This window comes from Aphelocoma coerulescens, chromosome 1A, assembly GCF_041296385.1.
Source record: "Aphelocoma coerulescens isolate FSJ_1873_10779 chromosome 1A, UR_Acoe_1.0, whole genome shotgun sequence".
NCBI classification, from domain to species: Eukaryota; Metazoa; Chordata; class Aves; order Passeriformes; family Corvidae; genus Aphelocoma; species Aphelocoma coerulescens.
Genome location: NC_091014.1, coordinates 51,110,094 through 51,130,783, shown reverse-complemented (window position 1 = coordinate 51,130,783; position 20,690 = coordinate 51,110,094). Strand labels below are relative to the sequence as shown.

Here is a 20,690-nt window from a genome sequence, read left to right as displayed (position 1 = left end):
CCCCTGTTTCAGGTGCTGTTTCTGCAAATAATGTACTTAGTCTTTCGTGTCCAGGTCTGTCCTGGAACTCCTTAAATAGTAGCAACAAATAAGGAGCAGAAGAGAGACACCAAGTGGTCTAGTTGGTGAAGTAATTTTTTTTTTTTTTTTCAGATATTAATGGGAAAGAGAATAGTTCTGATCCAAAATCTTTTGGTACCAGAGGGTTTTTTTTCCACTGATGTCACAAGGCTTCAGAGGGAGACCTACCTGAGAACACAGCACTTGTGGGGGCAGTCCCAGGTGGCAAACTCTGGAGAAGCCATCACATTTGTTGTTATTCTTTCCCTTCCAGGTCTTTCTTAATACAGAGGCTTTCTGTTCCATATGCCATTTCCTGTCATCCAGGTTTTGATTTAAGAGTAGTGACAGCCCTGTATCTATGTAAATATTTACAGGATAGATCCTGGATCCTTTACAGGTCTCAGTTAGCAAAGCCTGTGATAGACAGGGCAAGAGCTGTCCAGCAGAGTGACTCCTTCTAAGAAAATGCTTCTGGTACCAATTAGAGGTGGGAGCAAAGGAATGGCAGAAAACAGCCAGAAGCAGGAACTGGGACGTCTGGTGTCCTCATTTGTGATCTTCTAACATCTGGCACACACACATACAGTGCAAAAGCCCATAGTTTGCAATGCTTTTACATTCGTGGTACAGCATAACCCACTCTTAATTTCATGCCTCCCTACAAAAATGGCTTGTTCCCCAAGCCCAAAATTCACTGGGAGGTTAATGGATTGCAAGGACAAGTGATCTGTGGTTAAACTGATGCTTTTGAGGAACATATGACTAAGCAATATGTTCAGAGGATTGAATGATTTGCAAAGCATGAGAAATGAAGTTTTCCTTCTTTATGCTGTGAGTGTAAGCTGATTTGCATATAAATTGGACCTGTCAAGTGTTCTAGTATCAATCAAAAAGTTGCAAATAGATCATTAATTTATGTGAATGTCACTGTTCATTTTATTTTTTTTTTCCCAAAGCAGTTTGAAAAAGCCAGATGCCAAAAAATGAGATACTTGGGGTTAAGCTTGGAATTCTGAGAGCTTTGTGTAGACAATGTGGTCATTTAGAAAAATGTTACAAGCCAAAAAGCATGAAAATACACAGCCACCGGCCCCTCATCAGTGTTAAGCCTGTGCCACCCTTTGCTTCTTGCCACCTGTCTGCCAGAGATTACCTTTTCCAGCCTGCTGGCACAGAAACCTCTGGCTGCTCCTTGACCCTGAAAGGAGCCACATTTAACACTGCTATTTAAGATGCTCGAGCTAGAGAAGGTCACTCATGCAGAGCTGCACAATGGAGTGATTGCATACACAGCTCTGCTGTAAGGTCAGAGGGGCAGTCACCTCCTGACGAGCTGCTGGGGCAGGAGCTGTTCTCAGCTGTACCTTTTTCCAGGTGTCCAGAGGGAAGAAATAACATGTATCTTTGCATTCCTGTTAGTGCTAAACTAATGCTTTTACCTGTTTAATTCATCCTATCCTCCTATTTTGCATGGCTACATGACAAGGCCAGGAACACCATCCTCTTTCCTCCTGTGCCTGGCTGAGTCCTTCCATGACAGAGCTGTCACACAGGAGCAGACATTGCAATAAATAGGAAATGCTTGTTCAAACAACAAAATAAATACAATCAAGCAGTGAAGGATAACAGTAAGAAACAATAAAGGCAATTAAACTCAGGAAATTGATAATAACATTTCTAGCAGGTGGAAAACAGCAGGGACACTTCAGGAAGTTTTAAGTAGTGCAGATGACCACGGAGTTTCTAATGAACCCATGCAGTAAAATCAACACCAGTTCATCCCAGCATGAGAAAAGGCCGAAAGGTGGTCAGAACTGTACAAAAGTTTCAGCTGTGCAGCACCTGAGGTTGTGAGATGTGCCCACATGCTGCTGTCACAGGGGCTGGCATGGGGTGTTAGTTGAGGGGGTTACTGCAGAGGGCTGCCCCAGCCAAACTCCTGATGGCACTGTCTCCAGTCTCAATGTTGTTCTGCCAGTGCTGGGCACTCTGACTGAGAGCCCAGAGGGAAGTGCCCAGTGGTGTATGAACTGGAGAAGCGATAACGAGAAGGAGAGGGTAGATAAGAAGGGGATATGTTATACAAGAGGGACGGCAGCACCTGCTGCAAAATCACACAAACTGCCCAGCAGCAAGCTTACATCTTAATGTGCCACTGGGAATTGCCCTCTTCCCTCTGAGCAGTTGGATCTACCAGCACTGGGTCAATGCATGCTGTGAAATGCCATCAGGTTTGCTCAGCCAGTGTCTCTGTGTCATGCCCCTGTGGAGGGCTTCTTGCTCAGAACATTCACACTGGTGTCCCCATCTCACACTGACCATCGCAGTTCGCTTCCTCTTAGCAGGGAGATGCAAAGGCATAACAGGACTGTGTTTGCCACATGCTGAATGGGGAACAGCTGGAGGCAGATGATTGTTTGGGTTATTTGCCTGTTGCCTGGACATTTTGTTTGCTTGTTTGAGCCCTGAAAAAATATGTTTCCAGTTCCTCCGGAGGCTAGTCTGTGTTAAGCCTGTATATTGTGCACTGATTTTTAAAACTGGTGTTTTATAACTTTGCAAATGAGTGTCCTGCTGTTTCGGTGGCACGGCTCCATAAGTAAGGCAGTCTTCTCAGAAATTTCCCTGCCACAGAGCCAGTGGGACTGGGGCAGCAGGAGCAGCCAAAACCACATGCTTCTGATGTCAGAGAAGCAGATATCCCTGAGTCTGGTTCCAGTGGAACTTCTCCTTGACTGGATTTAAGTGGCTGACTAAATGATGGTGCTGGCTGATGTTTATGGACTGTGCTTAAAAGCCACTCAGCTTCCCTCACAATCAGCTCCTCAACTGGTTTACACCAGCATCACTCCATTGCGATCACAATACCGCATTTGTAACTGCTCCATCTGTTATCACTTGCACACATCCTCTGGTTCCTTACTTCTGGGTGTTTGCTTTTATTCTGAGTGGCTGAACAGTCCTTCACCCTGTGAGAAAAGCATCTTTTTCTCATTGTATAGTGCAGCATCTTGGCTGTGGAAAACTGAGTTAAGTAAAAATAGGCTGGTCAGGAAACAGAGAGGGTGTTCTTGCCAGTTGATACTGGAGAAGTAATATCAAGAAGAATGCAGATTTGGCCAAGGCAGTAGCAAGCAGTGCCATGGATCTAGTCATGAGCCGATGTGTGCAGCAATTCTGCAGCTTCAGGCTGTGTCGGCTGCACATCCTCTCAAATCCCAGCAAAATATCTGTTCGACATGGACATGGGACCAGAATCAGGGGTTCACTCCCTGCTTCACAGAATTAATCCCTTTAACGCCTTGCATTTGTTTTGAAATCTCTTTATTAAGTACTGACCAGACCAAAGCCTGTTTGCTTTGGCAAGTGCAGACCTGGGGGAGGGGGTCAAAGGAAAAAAACAACAACACTGCAGCCGATTCATCCCTCCTTGTTTATTCCACTAGAAATAGATTTGGCAGAGTGCATCAGGAATGAACTAATCAGCAGGGAATTAATTGGCATGTTAGTTAAAAGGCAGGAAGAACGCGGTGAACAAATTCATGACTGGATGGCTGGAGGGTTCAAGCAGCCAGAGAGGAGCACTGCATAGTGGAAACTGTGACTAGTATGGGAAGTCATACAGCTGTGCCAGAGAGCCAGCAGTTGAGAGCTGCCCAAAAGAACTGGGGGCAAAGATAACACGGGTGTTCTTGGAGACAGAGCTGTTTTTGAGAAGGGCTCCATCGCCCAGGCTTTCCTTCCCATAAGGCTCCCATGTGTGGGGAGAGATGGCTAGTTTGCAGGAGTGGGAGGGAGGGGTAAGAGAGGTACAGCTGGAGGAGGCTCCACGGAAAGACTGTGGAAATGTGGAAAGCAGGGAAATGAAGAGGGACACGTCACTCGTTGCAAGCTGAAATGCAGAGGGGGTAGTAAGGGAAGAAAGGAGCAGGGAGGCAGAGATTTGGAAGCTTCATCACAGAAGAACTGGCCTCAAGAGCAAAGGTAATGCTTGTATACAATTCTCTGCCTTCTTTCCCAGAAATGTTTTGTTTCTTCCTTTGGAGGAAACATATCCATACACCTCAGAAAGAGGTTGTTGTGTTGAGGGACTCTAAAGGCACCTGTGGGAAGAGCCAGGAGAGGAGGGAATATGTGCAGACTGGCATGGACGTGGAGGTTGGAGGATTGCTACCTACATTTCCAGAGAACAGGGGTGTGCAGAGTGAGAGAAGTAGGGAGAAAGAAAGAGAAGGCAAATCTACTTAGAGTCAGGCAGACTGTCAGACAGACAGACATGGAGAGTGCAAGGTTTGTGAGTGCCTATGTAAAGAGAGAGAGGGAACTTCCTAAGAGCAAGGACCAAGCACTAAATGAGAGAGAGTTGAACATAAGACATATCCTGAAAAAGCAGGCGCACCTGGACGAGGCAGAAGGTGAATATTACCTCCTCAAAACCAACAGTACTTTAGTAATGTTATGAATTGCAGCAGATATATTGCAGTAGATGTATGCTTTGCACCTGGATGGCTTTTTTTCTCCTTTATCACCAGTATGGCTGCCTGCTGGCAACAGCATCACCCTAGCTGTCTGTCATCAGGGCTGTCAATCAGATCTCCTTGTTTGACAGGGTGGTCAGATTTTTCCAGGGATTCAGATGCTCTTCACTTTCACACAACATCCAGGTAGAAAATGAGCAGTGTAACTCTTAGTTATATGAAAAAGCACTATTTAACTCAAATTTGTTACCAAACTTGAGAAATTCAGGACATTGTTATTCCTAGATATCGTTATTCCAACCCCAAACTGACTGTGTCACTGTGTGTGTATGTGTACCAACATACAGCATTATACCCACACACATAAATTGAAGAATATTCCATTACAATGGATTTATAACAAAGACTTTTGAAACAGGTGATATTTTAGCTATACCACTGTGGCTGGGTTAATATTGTAGGATCCAATTTTTAAAATTATTTTTGGCCTTTTTCACAATCTTTCCACCATTACATAATTCTACAAGCATATGCTAATGTTTCCTTTTTTTTTTTTTTTTTTTTTTTTTTTTGCTTGGAGAGCTAACAAATGCCATCCGCTTTGCAAGTAGAGCTTGCAAATACTTTGATTGTTCTGGACTCAGAGGCTTGGCAGCTTTCTCCTCTAAAAGCTCAGAGACCTTTCAAGATCCCAGGCTGGGAGTCTCACAGAACTGGCATTAGAAATTGTATGCAGCTACAATATGCTTTTTATTTTTTAATACGAATCTGTTTGGTTTATATAACATAAACCTTCTTGAACCTAATACATAAACCAGAACATTTTAGTTGGATGTGGGTAAGTAATATAACCTTAAAATATTGCAATGGAAATAAAAGAGATAGAAGGAAAAAAAGATAGAGGAATTTCATCAGTCTGCGAAAATTTTTTTATTATCTATTGAGATCCTTTACAAAATAGAGAATCTTAAACATACTTTGATGTTTAAATAGCCATTATCATTGGAGTGAGAGCTACATTTTATGTATTTATGATTTCTCTGAGATCAAACTCCCTGATTCACTTAAAATTATATTTTATTTCTCTGCAAACAACCCAATATCTAGAATCACTTTTCAGCTTCAGTCTGAAAGTAGCTCAAAAGGAACTTGAAAAAGTTATGAGAGGAGAACAGACCTTAAATGAAAAGCATGAATGTCATTCACTTGCAGTTCAATGTTCAAATGCAGAAAAAAAATCCTTCATTTTAGCTATCACTACAGTGATTGATAGCTCTAATCAACAACATCCTCTTCTCAAAGCAAGCATGGGCTTGAGCTAACACACCGGGATGCTCATGCACTCAGGAGAGAGCATGTGTGTAGAGCAGTCAGAAGCACAGGAGAAGCTTTCAAGCCCTCTTGATGTACAAGGGGCAGGCAAGCTCTGCATCGTAAAGCAACAACTCACATGGCTGCAATAGGATGAGTCTGTTCTCCTCAGGCTTCAGGGGAGAGAGGGCTCTCTGTAATGAAGCTGTGTTTGGTACCAGAAGCAGGTAACCTGGGCAAATCCCCCAGATCCTGGAAGGCAGCACAACCCACAGGCAGTAGTGAACAGTCATCATGCTTGACCTCAGTTGTCAAAGTCTGGGGCAAATACCAAGGGAATCTCAGTGCTCTGTTGTGATTGCCCACTACATTGTAAGGAGGGATGAGCACTGGAAATGGTGCAACAAGAAACCAAAGGGGTTAATGGGAGAGGAACAGTGATGGGAGTTCAAATCCTGGCAGTACTCCTTTGCTTTGGGGCAAGGATTCTGGCTTGGATGGCACAACTGCGGATCCCAGCAGGGCTGTGCTCAGGGTATTGAGCTAGCTGAGCTCTTTTATAATGCTGAAGTGAGGAATCAAAAGGTTAAAAGATGAAAAAAGTATTGTGTAATAATGAGAGAAATATGTTGGTCTTCATTGCCTGCAGATGAAGGGACTGTCCAGTGAATCACTGAGCCTACCCTGCTCCAAGGGCAGAATGTGATGTAATTTTCTGACAGCACTGCATATTATTGTAATTAATAGTAACAATGATAAAGCTAATATGTTGCTATTGTTATTCTCTGTATTTAGAAAAGGGTTTCCATCCACGGATGTGAGAGAGTTCTCCCTGCTTCTCCATCTGTGTTCTACCCTGATAGTACTTTCCAGTGCACCTCTGCAAAAGAGCAGAAGACATATTTGAACCAGCTGGGGATCTGGTTCCTGTTACAGATGACCCTGCAGACTTTTCCAGCTAGGAACTTTGTTAGTGAATATCCATTTTCTGTCTACAATTCCACCTAAGAGATGGAAGATTGCTCATTTTCTGTGTGTCTGAGGTATGAGAATTTACTTCAAAGATGATTATAACCTGATGTTTACTGTGATAATAAATTACAGTAGACCCTCAGGAATGGGGGGAGGAAAGCTACAAAGAAACTAGTCTGCGAGGGGCCCTGCAAATAGAGCATGTGGGTATTGTGATTCATTTGGACACCTGATGTTTCAAAAAGTTTGAACTCAAGGGTGGTGGATTTTCAGTATCCGATGTAGGTGGAATTTATTACCACCCTTCTTTTAACAAATACAGAAAGATCAAAGTATCCCAGCTGTGGGGTATTGAAACAAGTGGGAGGTGGAAAGAGTAAGGAATGGACAATCTCTTCAGGAAGTTTTCCAATTAACTTGGAAGCCACACTGTCCCCTTGATGTTGGCAGCATTTTCAAATCATTTGCAATTAGACACATTGGTGTCTGGTAAGTCCTTTCCCATCAGGGAAGATTAAAAAGGCATGTGCAGGGCATAGTCACTCAAAGAAAGAGAGAGAAAAAAGCTGTAAAGGCTGGAGCATTCATCTGGAAAAGATGAGAGGTGGAGAAGGTGTGGTATCAATGCAAATAGTTTCAAGAAGGCCCATGAAGACCTTTTCATTATGAGCCTTGGTGATATCGTCAGACCTTCTTAAAGATCTTTATTTTGGCAGCTCTGGGTTAGGGGGAAGAAAAGGTGTATGCATGTGTGAGATAGGAAGAAGGTAATTTATTTTTCCTTTAATGAATACTCCAATTAGATGAAGAATACTAAATACAAATTACATCCTGACAGGTGGAAAGTAATATTTTTAAAGTACCATGACATTTTCCATTAGTATGGCTATATTCATACCGCTGCTTTAAATAGTGGAAAAATAAATGCAGTTTCAATTAAAATGCACTAGTGATCAAATGTAAGAAAGGCACAAAGTGAAAGGAATTATTTATTTACTGCTTTATCTACTACAGCTTCTGGTAGGTTTTGAGGTGACTGAATTCTTCCCAGATGGTTAGGAGATGAAGGCTATATCACATTCAAAAAGAAATTTAATGTCCTCATATTTTGCAGTGAGATCTCAGGCTTTTGATGCATGTACCTGAATAGGAGAGTAATTTGGATTTTCTGGATGTGCCTGCTTCTCACATGAGCCCCTCCATCACTGTGACTACAGATGACCAAAATCATCACTAAACCCCATGAACTTGGCAATGCATTTTTTGTGTTTGCTATGTACAATATGTGCATTATGGATATTTTCAGCCAATTTCTAGCAGAACAGCTGTTCATGACTTTTTTTTTTTTTTTTAATTCAAATACCAGATTCAACACAGAGGGACTAATTTATTAGGACAGAATAACAAATTAGCATGAGTAAGCTGTGGTGAGACTGATCTATCCTCTTGTGTTTAGAGATGGTACTTGCCCAGGAGGACTTGTAGGTTAGGGTTGACTTCCTTGGCTTGGGAATGATGGTCAACTTGAAAGAAAACAAGGAGTTAGGTAAGTGTTCACATGAGTTCATATACCTGTCTTGTCGACTCTGCAGCTTTGCTCCGGAGAAACTGACCCCGTGACACCAGGGCAAGGTGGAGATAGTACATGGGGGTGGGGTTGCCTTTGAGGCTCCATCACTGGGCAGCATCTAAGATATTGCCACTGGTTAGTGGATCAGAACAAAAAGAACATTTTTTTTATTCTGGCCACTATGAGACACTTGATAAATTCTTTAATTTTTGTTTACCCTGTGTCTCCCAAATACAAAGTAGGGATGCAGCGATTTTCATACCTCGTAGTACCTCCTCCTGACACTGCTAGAACAATTATAGCTATAATGTGCTATCCCAACACGGCTACATATGAAACAAAGTTACTTCCCCAGCTGCTGCCAGTTGATGAAGCACCTCAGTACCCCTCTGTTGCTTGAAATGGAAGTAAAGTTCATACTTGTAAGAAAGAAAAGTCCCTGTGCTTCTGTAAAACCTAGACTGGGCAACTTCAACAACATTTTAAATAAAAACATCACCAAAGAGAAATTTGGTGTTGTGGTGACAGATGGGAAGTGGAGAAAGAGAAGAAAAAAAAGAAATAAAGCACTTAGCAAGACTTTTTGTCTCCACACAGACAGGGAGAAGTCAAGATCCTACAACAGCCATCATGGTGACTCTTCCTCTTCTCCTCCTCTTCATCCTTTTGACCTGCAGTAAATCTCAGGAGGACTTTCTGGACCAGCATCAGAAATGGAACTACAGAGAAGGCGGTAGGAGGTCACAGTGGTGGTTCAGCATGGGAGGCGTTCAGTAACTTGTAGCTGCAGATTCACTTACTTTGCCCTTGGAGTGAGATAGACAGTGCTCATTCATGACTGCTCTTTCTTGATTCCTGGGTAGCTGCTGAGACTTCTTGAGAAAAAAAATGGTTTTAGAAATGGTCAGCTGGGGTATCCAGCGACAGCAGAAAATGTGGGTACCCGAGGCCAAGAATTACACCATGAGGGACAGTTATCTACTTTTTAATTTAGATCCTCCATGTGTTTAATATTTGGCATTTCATTGCAACTGAGTTGTGATGGAGAATGGAATCAAACTCGGAGCACTGGCTCATATTTTCTTGTTCTGACACATTTGTTTTCCTCTCTTCCATGGACATCCTGCTAACTTAGCTGACAAGGTCAACATAGAAGGTGTTAACAGCATTACTCAAACTCTTGAGAAATGGGGAAACGACATCTTCTGGCAAATGAAGCACACCCTGCTGAACAACCCAAATGCTCTCCTGCCTGAGTTCTCCAGGTAACTCCTCTCATCTGCAGGTGGGATTCAGTCCTCTCCTGGGTGTCCTCCTGGGTGTCCACGATTCTTCTTCTTAAAGATGAATTTTCATATTTCTCAGCTGAGGAGAAATAAAACACACTGTCTCAGTACCTGTTGTGCTACCAGCTCTGATTAGTAAAATGAATACTCTGCTAACTATTTATTGTGAAACATTCTCAACTGCCATCACTGTATTACAAGAATCTTCCTAAATAAAATGCCCTTGGCAGCTCACACTCATGAGAGCAGGCTGGAAAAAGTGAATTGTGCTACAAATCCACACATGGGCTTGGCCACAGGTCAGGGAAAAGAAGCTGATTTGGTCTGTCATGGTTTTTTTTTATTTCAGTCTCTAACACCCAGACTGAGAAAGCTATTCACTAGTTCATGTCATCATATTCCCCCTTTGCATTGCAGGAAATATTAACTGTTGAGCAAACTCACAAAATTTACTTCAATCTCCTATTTCCAGAAAGAGAGTAGGAAAGGCAGAGAAAGAAAGCAAGGAGAGGGGAATACTGGGAATTAATAAAAACCTAATTATCACTTAAATCAGAATTGTTCATAAAGCAAGTAAAGTGGCTGTCTTCCATAACTCATTGTTCTCTTTAGGAACAAGAAAAAAGTGTTTGCAAATGTTACACATTGAACCAATTGAAGAGGAAAAGCTAGAAGAATAAAAAAGGCACTAGTCATGTGGTCACATAGTATGTGTACAGATCAGGGTGTCAGGAGGCTATACTTGGCAGATTATACATTGGCCTTTGGCATCAAGTAGATTTCTCCCTGGCTGTATGGTAGCTGTTGTTACCAGCACAGAATTCATCCCAACTTTCACACTGACAGTGCTGAATTTCACTGGTGCTTCAGATTTTCATGGGTGATAATCAGTCTTGTATTTGGAGAGTTCCAACTTTAGTCCAGGAAGATGTAATGAGACTATCCAGCCATATATCCTGTACTGGGCTTTGAATAATGAGTTTGCTGGCAAAGACACACTGGTTCATTAGAAATGTTGAGAACTAACAGTACTCCATGGCAATCTCTGGCCTAGCATCCATGTGTACTCCTAGTTAATTAATACTAATTAAAATAAGGTGGTGGAAAGACCACGTTGCTCATGCTGGTCCTGAACCTTGTGATTTCCAGGGTTCAGATGGGGCACCTCAGATAAATTCCCATCACTGACAGGGCACAGTAGCTTTGAAGCATCTTTTAATGGTAGCTTGCAACTCTTTCATCATCAAGTGCCCTTACCCACCAAGAAACAAAGGTCATGGTAAGTTACTTAGCATGCTCATAAACACTCCCTAATCAAGTTATTCTTCTATATCACTCTCTTTGTAGTCTCCGCCCTGTCTCCGCAGCTGTGGACAATCTTGTGAGGGAAGTCCAGTCGATAAGGAAAAGGCTGGAAGAACTGAATGAACGTCTCAATGTCATCAGCAAAACTGTCCTTCCCCTTCGACTGAATGCTCTGCAGAGCCAGAGGCGTGGAAATACTCAGCTGCGGAGACTCCCAGTGCACAGGAGAAGGTTGTATGCTCGCAGGAGACCTCAGAGCACTTAAATCTCTACCAGAAAAAAAAGAGAAATCTGTATTTTTTTCATCTGCTTAAGCCTTACTCAACGGGACATTGCTGGAGACAAAAAAGTAAAGCACACACACAAGTCAGCTTTGCTAAGGAGACCAGAAATTCTGCATTTTTTTGCTGCCTTCCAACCCTAGGTCAGTAGATGAAACCTGACCCTGTTCTTTAATGATGGCTGTTTTGTGTCCCAAGTGAAAAAAAGTTGACAAGCTCAGTCTACTTGAGTGTGAATAACTTTAGTCTATACAGGCATTCCTTCTGCTTACCAGAGGAAGCTCTTTCTATAAAGATCAGGTGAATTTCTCTCTCTGCCCTATTTGTAAAGCACTTCATCTGAAACAGCTGGGGAATTTGAACTTCAAGAGTGCTGAACAACTGATGAACACAGAAAGATGGATTAGTGCTTGGCACTTCCAGCTGGGCAGGGAGAGGGAGAGGAAGTTATGTTTCAAAATATAGCCTTAACCTCTTGTCCATGTTCACATGTTCAGAGGGTGGCTAGGGATGGATAACCTTGGTCTGTACATCATGCTTCGACGCTGAAGATATATCAGTTGCTAGGGACCAAATCTTAACATCCACCTTCTGCAAGGAGTGTTTTTCTAGATACCTGGAACTGTGCACTCAGAATGGTGTTATTCACTAGATATGTTCAGAAATTCCAGCACTCTGAAACACGCTGAACTGATTTTTGCCAAGACCCATGGATTTTTTTTTCAAAGCTATTTAGATACCTAATGGCAAAGATAGGTGTCTGGAAGGATTTTCCAAAATAGCTTAAGAGACTTTTCAGTCCCCAAAATCACAGATAACAACTCAGCTGGTGTCTAATTCAGAGTTATTTTCTCCACATGCCTGCACTGACCTCCAGATATTTCCCAACATCCTTTAGCACAATTAAGATCTGTAGAAGATTAACAAACGCACTCCAAAGACTTTGGTCCCTCAGGGATTACCCAGAATACCCTGCCTTCACCTTGTCTTTGCCTATGTCTTCCTGACAATGAAGCTGGTGATAAAAAAGAGTGCATAAATCAAATTATGCACTGAACAGAGGATAGAGTGGGTCTGCCCTTCAGGTCTCTAAAGATAAATCCAATACAGAGATTTCCATTCAGCATTGCAGTCAACTGTGTATATGAAATGTGTTGAAACATAAGAAGGGGAGCCAGAGAGGAAAAGAAACAGGTTTTCTTTAAGGTCTGGATGAAGCAATTTATGAGAACACAAATAAAGAATGGATTATGTCTAAATGATTGTGGGGGTGTCTGGCATGACAGTTGTTTTGAAAACACTCTCCAGTTACAGTGAGGATGCAGACTAGCTATTTAAGGATTCCCAAAGCCTGAGTTTATGGAAAGAAATTCGGTGAGACTACAATAACCTCCAAAAGAAAAGGGGAAAAAACCTAGTTTCATATGAAATCTTTCAGAATGGACCAGAAGAATTAACACAGTAAGAATTTTAGCTGCAACCTGGGAGTTAGTTGTGTGGGGGAGGTATGAGCAGTGTATGAGACAATCTGATAAATATTTCCCGGATGTAAATTCTCTGCGTTCAGGTTTTCAGAAAATAACAAAACTCTAACTTGCTCTCTTTGGCTTTTGCTTGGGAATTTCAAACACTGCTTAGCTAGAGAAGGGAAAAATCAAGACTGTGAAAAGGCTGATAAAAGGATAGAATTGTGCCTTTGTTGAAGTTGTCATCATAATTTCTCAGGAAATGTAGAGCATTTTGATCCCAGAATATATTTACATAAACTACAAGGAATAACAGGAGAGAAAGGCCCCTAACTTCTTGTTATTCTGCATTCAGAGTTTCCAGCAACAGCTGCATCCTTGCACAGATTGCTGATCCCTCCAAGGGATGCTTTGCTTGGGGCTGCAGGGACTGCTGGTTATTTTGGCCTATCTGGAGGAAGAGTACAACATAAATGTTAGCTTTCACAGTCATATTTTAGACACAAGCATTTTATCAGGCAACCTAAAGTTGTATAAATTGAGGACTACTTGAAACAGAAAGATGAGACTTCCCTAAGTCCCTCAAGTTACTGATGGTGGTGGGAGGCCAGACCAGATCATTGCATACTCTTACTTTATACCTAGATGTCTACCACCAGCTTCTGCCAGAGACAGAAGACAGGACAAGATGGACCCCCGTTTTAACCCAGTCCATGTATTCCTATGCTGATATGTTCAAGTTTGTAGTCTTGGCAAAACCTCCTCAGCACAATGGAGAAACTCACCCTTTGCTTTAAAAGAGAACAGATAAGCTGCAGCATGCAATATATATTACAATTCTGCAATTTCTTGCATAATGGTGAATAAACCAAGTAATATAAATGGTTAATAAATTACTAGTCTGTGACCTTGTCACCACTGATAGCAGCCCCTGTCATTCACTCTGTGAAAGCCCATGCCAGGCTCCAGCCCAGCTCCCTGACCTGAACACAGCCTGTTTGATCAGATGATAACAGCCATCTTCTTTAATTTCTTTGCCTTTGCACGACCCTCTCTCTAGATGGAAAAGTTTTAGTGTCCTATTTCTTTCATAATTTTTTTTTTTTTTTTTTGCTGTTTAAGACTGTAGGAAGGTTATGTGCCAGCCTACTTCTGCACTGTTCACCTTCTATTTGAGGAGGCAGCAGTCCAGCTGAGCAACCACCTTGAGGTGTCTCATCTGCTGGGGAAGCTGGCTTGACTCATGGCACTGATCCTAGGGACTGGTATTTGATTTCTGCCTCTGCTAACCTCTTCTTAAAAGATCCTGGGTAAAGCACCTCCTCTAGCTGGCACTTGTCCTTTGACATAGTTTATACAACAAAAAACCACTTGTTGTCACAAAGTGTCTAAGTCTTCTCTGCACATAAATGTATCCAGCTACAGAAGCCATCTAAGCTCTCTGTTGCGTTTATTTACATGTATTTCTGGGAAGGGATTTGGACGGAACTTTTAAACAGAAGTGACCAGTTGGGTGGACAGTGGATGGAGATCAAATATCATCAGGGGCTTCTAAAAGCTACCTCTCACCTAAAGCTTACAACATCCAGCAACACAGATCACTTCCTTAAAAAAACAACTATGTTCCCCTTTAGTTCTGTTTATTTAAAAAAAACCCAAAAAACCAAAAAGACAAGAGGTTATGATTTTGCAGTTCCAGGAGCACGGTGCCCTTCCACGCTACGCGTGACACACTTTGCCAGTACTTCCTTTTCCTGTATTTCATTCCTTTCATATTCCCTCTCATATTTCCCGTCTCCCAGAGATGAACACCACCCGTTCCCGCACTTCATGGCTCCTCACACTTCTCGGCGCCCTCCCTTACTTCACCCTCCGGGCTCGCCGCCCCCCGGCCCCGCGCTGCCGCCGCTCCCGGTGCCCTCGCACGGCCCCGGCCCCGCGGCACAGGCGGCCTCGGGCGCGCCCTGGGGGCGATGGCCGCGCTGCGGGCGGCGGGGCGGCCCCGGCCCTCCCACCTCCTCCGAGCGGGGCCGAGCCGAGCCAGGCGGGGCAGAGCCGAACCGAGCGGGGCCGAGCCGAGCTGAGCAGAGCAGAGCCGAGCTGAGCAGGGCCGAGCCGAGCCGGGCAGAGCTGAGCTGAGCCGCGCGGCACCATGCTGGGCATGGTGAAGAACTCGCTGCTGAGCACGGTGGAGGCATGGCCCTACCGCCTGCTGAGCAAGGGCGAGAAGGTCTGTGTGTGTCGGGGCGGGCGGCCGGCGCTGCTCCCCGGGCGGTTCTGCCAGCGGAGCCGGCTGAGGCGCTGCGAGGGAAAGCGGGTATCACCCCCGAGCAGCGCCTTCCTCCTGGCAGCGCCTCCATCCCCATCTCTTTCCCCAGGATCAGGTCAGCTACGAGGAAAGGGCGTGCGAGGGCGGGATGTTCGCCGCGGTGGAGCTGGTGGGGAAGCCGTTCGACGAAGCCTCGAAGGAAGGGGCAGTCAAGCTCCTGAAGTACGTCGGAGGAAGCAACGACAAGGGTGAGAGATGCTGCCTGCCCCGCGGGGCTCGTGGTTGAGGCTTAGTGAAAGCAGGATGGATGGAGGCAATGGCACTGCAGGCCTGCCTGGCTTGTGGCTCCCAACACTGGGGGTCTTTGATGGGGATAGCCCCTCACTGGGAAAAGTAAACTTGCCATAGGTTAAGACGTGCCCAGCCAACTCATGCTGTGAGTCTGCTTATAACCCATCTCTGTTTCAGGGTGAAATCTCAAAAATTATTTGTTTAAACAGGAATGAGTTACCTTGCAGCTGGGATGAGGACAGGAAGACATGTATCTATCACAGCTCCCTGGGTGAGCAGTAGCTGATGAAATCCAGGGTATCTGGGACACTTCAGTTCTATGATGTGCCCTTGTGAGCAGTGAAATAACAGTTACAACCTTGATATTTTATCTGGCTATTTTTATTCATGAAAGAGTAATGAACAATGAGCTTCCTTTTTAATGGTATTTTGTAATGTTTTATAGCAGTGCTTCCAGGTGATTGCTTCTGATTCTCGTTTTACTAAAGTGTGCGCATTTTAACCATTCATAGCAGAAGACCACAGAGTAGCTCTGAGACATATACATGTTCTTGGCACACCTTTCTCCAGCCTCTATTAGAGGGACTAGTGTAGTCTCCATGGGAGTAGGAGGTGAATGTAGTAGGAGCAGTGGGAAATGGCATTTGCAGCAACATGTTTTGGAAACATGTGATTGGTGATTGCTGTTGCTGTAGTAGAAAGGGTGCCTTCTACATAACATGTGACACAAACACAGGTATGACATCAAAGAGAGATAAGTGAGAAAGATGGCTTGATCTCAACTGTTTTTGTGGCTGCCTGATCCTGAGGTTTAGAGGTTCCCTACTCCTGCAAGAAGAGGGAAGAAAAATGGTCTTCAGTGCCATGTGGTACTTCTTGGCGGTAATGAGTGGGAAAAAAGCATGCTGTTCCTGGAGTGTGGACAGCATGGACAGTCCTGCTGAAAGCCATAACAGCACTGAGTTTTGGGGCACTGGAAGTTGTAGGATGTCTGGAAGCATTTGGAAGGGTTTAAGAGAAAGCTCCTGTCCCCCAGTATTGGCTGTGGGCTCATGGCTAAGTGCAGATAGTATTAATTTAAATGCTGATGTCGTTTATACATGCTGTTGGCCTGCCCTGGAGCTACAGACCCTGCTGTCTTACAGCTGATTTGTCAGAAGAACAAAGTGTCTCAGAGAACCACAAAAGCAGCACCATTAATGAAAAGCATTCCAGAGGTCACTTGGGACACTTATTTCCCAGGGTCCTGGTGTGGAGAGAGAGCTTGGCCCAAGCAGAAGCCTGATGATGGCTGTTCCGTTTCCCCAGAGGAGCCCACTCCTGACAAGGAGCTCATATGAGGAGTTTTCCAAAACTAAAATTAGCTTCTGTGAATTCCCTGTTAATTTTGTGAGTTCCTGAGAACCTAGACTTCTTTAGTAATGTCTGTGTGTCTGTTTCAGGGGTTGGAATGGGCATGACTGCTCCTGTCTCCATCACTGCTTTTCCTGCTGAAGATGGCTCCTTTCAGCAGAAGGTGAAAGTCTCCCTGCGGATCCCGAGCCAGTTTCAAGCCAACCCACCTTGTCCTACCGATGAAAGCATTAAGATTGAAGAAAGAGAGGGGATGACCATTTATTCCACGTAAGGAATGCGTCCTGGGATGTCCAGTCCCAAGTGCTGAGGTCTTTAGGGTGCTCTGAAGAGCAGTGTTTGTTTTACCAGGTGGCTTGCTGGACAAGAGGTGCATGTGGTAGAAGGAGATGGAGGGGTATGTCTAGACTGAAGACAGGTGTTTTATGTCATTTCTTACCCTTGATCATGCTACACTGATTTGGAATATGGATTTTTTTTCCACTGGGTAAACAAGTGTGGAGGCTAGCCTCGAAAGATGCCATTTCTATTGTACGAATCTATTGTTTTTCCCACTTTCTGGGCTGCAGATTGTTTGTAGTCATGAAGAATGTTCTTTGGTGTGGTTCACATCAAACTGTCAGCTGAAGCCTCATTCAGATGGACTCATACCAGGCCCCACCGTGGAAACAAGTAGCCATTGCATTGCTTCAAATCACCTTTGAATGTTTTCGGCTGTTGACTGACAGCCTGGACTCAAACTAGCATCACAACAGCAACAAGCTCTTCACCTTGTCTTTACCCCTTGGAGGTTCCCCTGCCTACTTTCTTGAACTGTTTTGGCTGACTCTTAACTAGCTTCTTTCTTGCCTCCGGCTGCTGCTTGGCCTTTGCTCTGGGCATGGGCCACTTCTGCAGTATCAGCCTGTTTTGTCTGAAACGTCGGCCCTGAGGGCGAGTGGTGAGGTGCAGGCTGATGTGGAAACAATTCCTGTTGGTGGGAGGTCGACATAAACCAGACCCATTTCAGCCCACCCCTTTTAAACAGCATCATGTTCTGTAATTGCCAGTTGTCTGTTCCTACCTCCCCTTTTTCTTGGGCTAGCTAGAGTTTGGCTTTCCTTCGTGATCTGGCTTCCAGCAGATGGTTGGTCACACCACAGTGAACATGGTTGTTGACAGCATTACTGAGGACTGTGGGCTGGGCTGATTTGGAGATAACCTTGTGTTTTAGAAAGCTGTTTCTCTGATACAGTGTTCATTCACAGGACAGGGTCATTCTGCTGGCTGACATACATGGGGCTGTTTGGGGGGATCCCTTTGGGGTCTGCCAAAGGATGACTGCACCTTGGCTGTGTCACCCATGAGACTTCATCTGTCACAGATGAAGTGTGCTGGTTCACAATGAACAGTGCATGCATGAGTGCATGTTGGCAGGACCTGGATCGAAATGCATGTCTAAATATACTGTGGCTATCTATTGTTCTCTCTCTCTTCCCTTCTGTGCTTTGCCGGGACTGTGAAACACCTCTCTGGTTTCTTTGCAGGCAGTTTGGTGGCTATGCCAAAGAGGCAGATTACGTGAGCTATGCTGCCAAGCTGAAGGCTGCTCTGGGGAGTGATGCTGCATACCGCAAGGATTTCTACTTGTGTAATGGTTATGACCCTCCTATGAAGCCTTACGGACGCCGCAATGAGGTCTGGTTTGTGAAGGAGTGAACATCTGGCTCCCTGTGGTGCTGCCTTGCACTGATAACCTCCCCACACTATGTCCCTGTCCTCTTTAAAATAAAGTAATAATTCAGCAGAGGTGAAAAGCTATCACTGCCTTTCTCCATGCCTATGCCTTAGTCTTTTATGGGCCATAAAAGTCATTTTAGAAGAACACTTGCTGACCCTCCTGACAGTCCTGCTCCTTCGTTCCAGACCAGGTCCTCAGCCACATAGACTCTCTTGATCTCACCGTGGCTTGTTTTTATCTCCTTTGTGCTTCCAGAGTTCAGTGCTGAGAAAGCCAAAAGTACTTAATTGACTGGTGCCTGACAGGAGTCACGTCCAAGTGGAGGCAGACTATTAGTCTCACCTGAGTCGGACAGGGAAACATGACAAAAGTGCATACAGAGACTTTTTTATCTCCTTCAGTTTGCTGCAGCTGTAAAATGCTGCTTTTATCTTTGCCATTCCACAAACAGTCTAAAGGGACATGGGCATTGCTGCCAACACAGCATAATGAAAATAAGCATCCTTTACATTAATTCAGAGTGTGCAGAAGATCAGCGCTTCTGTCATCTGAGAAATGTCATTTAGAGAAAGGTCCAGGTTCTGTTTGCAGCTTTCTTCTGTTTGAGGAGAGATGTTTTGGCATGTTCTATGTCTTGATCTCAGCTAGCAGCTGGACAATGGGACCTGCAGACCTCAAGATCATTTCCTCACCTTCCTATTACTTTTATGTAACATTTCTTTAAAACTAGCCCATACAAAGGCCAAAGCAGAAATATGTGTGGTTATCTAATTGAATTAGAGTAATGCAAGGCTGGGAAGAAGGCAGATGCTTATTAATTGTGATCTGAGGGTGCATTTGAAGAATGGTGAACATATAGTGAAACTACCATGGGTGCCAACCTAAAAAACTTCTTAAGAGGTGTCAGTTTTTGAAGGGCTACTCAGACCACCTGTTTTCTTTAGAGGAGGAAAAGTAAAACATGGGTGTTCTGGGAAACAGGGACTTGGGTCAAATATTGAGTAGCCTTTCAAAAACTTCAAATACAGTAGCAAGTGTGGGTCATGTTTCAGGAAGAGTGGCAATGTTGAAATGTGTCAGGCATCAAACCAGCATTTTGGCTGGCTCTGCCAGGGAAACAGCAGAATGCCTGCAGTGGGAACGATCACACACCATGCTACTGTGGGTGCCTGTATACTTGGGTACTTGCACTAAAAGAGGTGTGGTCCTCTGGTGGTGAAGTGCCCCACAGTCAGGTGCTTTCCAAAAGCCATTTTCCCCTGGAGCTGGAAGAGATGTTTGTCAGATGCCATCTTGGCTTCTGGCTGGTCAAGCTGTTGCCACGTGCGCCTTCTTTCTGAGAACAAAGCTCAGCAGTAAAAGCAGAAAACCTGAGGTTTTGATGCACTTTCCTTTTCTGTCTTGCTGAGCCATATAAGAGCTTTGCTGTGGACTTCAGGAGAGTTTCAGTCACCTGTGTGCAAGAGCAGCTAGTTCAGGATGGGTAAAAAGAGCAGATATCATTTAATTAAGCAACAAACAAACAACAACAAGAACAAGGGAAATCTATTGGCTGTGGTTAGTGACTGCAGTGCAGGGGAGGAAGAATCAAAAGAGAAATCAAGACAAACAAAGAATAAGGCTTTTGAAGGACTTTTTGAAGTGGCAAATGCCCTATTAAGCTTGTACCTGAGTCCAAAGCAACCGTTCATGTCCCAGATTTTTTTAACCTGTGTGGGTGAGAAATGGAGGAGCACAGTGTTGTCCAGTTTATGCCTTCCCAGGTTCTTTTTAGAACTTTTGGATACAGTCTGGTGACCTGCGGTGAATGTCCTTCAATGATCAAAACCTTGAAATTTCTCAAAATTTATCTTGTGAAATCTCAGGTGTTAGGGATGCCAATAATAAACCTGGTATATACAGAGCTGCGCATCTCAGCAGCATGGTGGGGTTTTTTATAAAATGCATACACTCTGAACAGAGTGAGAGCTTCAGACCCAACAGTGAGAGCAAACATCTGTAGGCTCTGCCTGTGCAGCCCTGCTACTAGCCTTTTGCATCAGGCAGGCGGGATAGAATTTCATAAACATTGTTAAATGATGCCAAAGCTGTATGCAAACTGAATTGGCTTTTTTGTACACACAAAGATGCCAGGGTTTTGTCCGCATTTTCTACAGTTTTGAAATAAATAAAACATAATATTGTGATTTACAACTTCTGTGCTGATCACTGACTTTGTGAGCTCGGTGGGAGTTGTTGATTTGCTAGACTGTAGGTTGCCAGTTTATCTTTGTGTTTGGGGTACTAATCATGTCACAGCATTTATAAATAGTCATAATGCTTTTT

The 20,690-nt window shown here is 44.0% G+C and overlaps 1 protein-coding gene and 1 long non-coding RNA gene across 4 annotated transcripts; both read left to right on the top strand.

The window, feature by feature from the left end:
• The first annotated feature begins 3,760 nt into the window (after positions 1 to 3,760).
• On the top strand, positions 3,761 to 13,625 carry LOC138103530 (uncharacterized). Of its 3 annotated transcripts, XR_011147744.1 has the most exons (6): positions 3,761 to 4,047; positions 6,648 to 6,895; positions 8,281 to 8,370; positions 8,992 to 9,127; positions 9,530 to 9,659; positions 11,028 to 13,625. It is a non-coding gene; the product is annotated as an uncharacterized lncRNA (long non-coding RNA). The 3 variants fall into 3 exon arrangements; XR_011147749.1 differs by lacking the exon at positions 8,281 to 8,370; XR_011147748.1 differs by lacking the exons at positions 6,648 to 6,895; positions 8,281 to 8,370 and having other exon boundaries at positions 3,764 to 4,047.
• Positions 13,626 to 14,761: 1,136 nt separating this feature from the next.
• On the top strand, positions 14,762 to 18,445 carry HEBP1 (heme binding protein 1). Its single transcript, XM_069001862.1, has 4 exons — positions 14,762 to 14,962; positions 15,111 to 15,249; positions 16,735 to 16,915; positions 18,172 to 18,445. Exons 1-4 carry the CDS (start codon positions 14,885 to 14,887, stop codon positions 18,341 to 18,343), a joined length of 570 nt encoding a protein of 189 aa, XP_068857963.1. The 5' UTR covers positions 14,762 to 14,884; the 3' UTR covers positions 18,344 to 18,445.
• Positions 18,446 to 20,690: the final 2,245 nt, after the last annotated feature.

What these genes read in the sequence shown, in the direction of transcription:
- HEBP1 (XM_069001862.1), top strand. Translation starts at nt 14,885, where the DNA reads ATGCTGGGCATGGTGAAGAACTCGCTGCTGAGCACGGTGGAGGCATGG. An exon ending in TGCTGAGCAAGGGCGAGAAG is followed by an intron (nt 14,963 to 15,110) that starts GTCTGTGTGTGT and finishes CTCTTTCCCCAG; the next exon opens with GATCAGGTCAGCTACGAGGA. An exon ending in GGGATGACCATTTATTCCAC is followed by an intron (nt 16,916 to 18,171) that starts GTAAGGAATGCG and finishes GTTTCTTTGCAG; the next exon opens with GCAGTTTGGTGGCTATGCCA.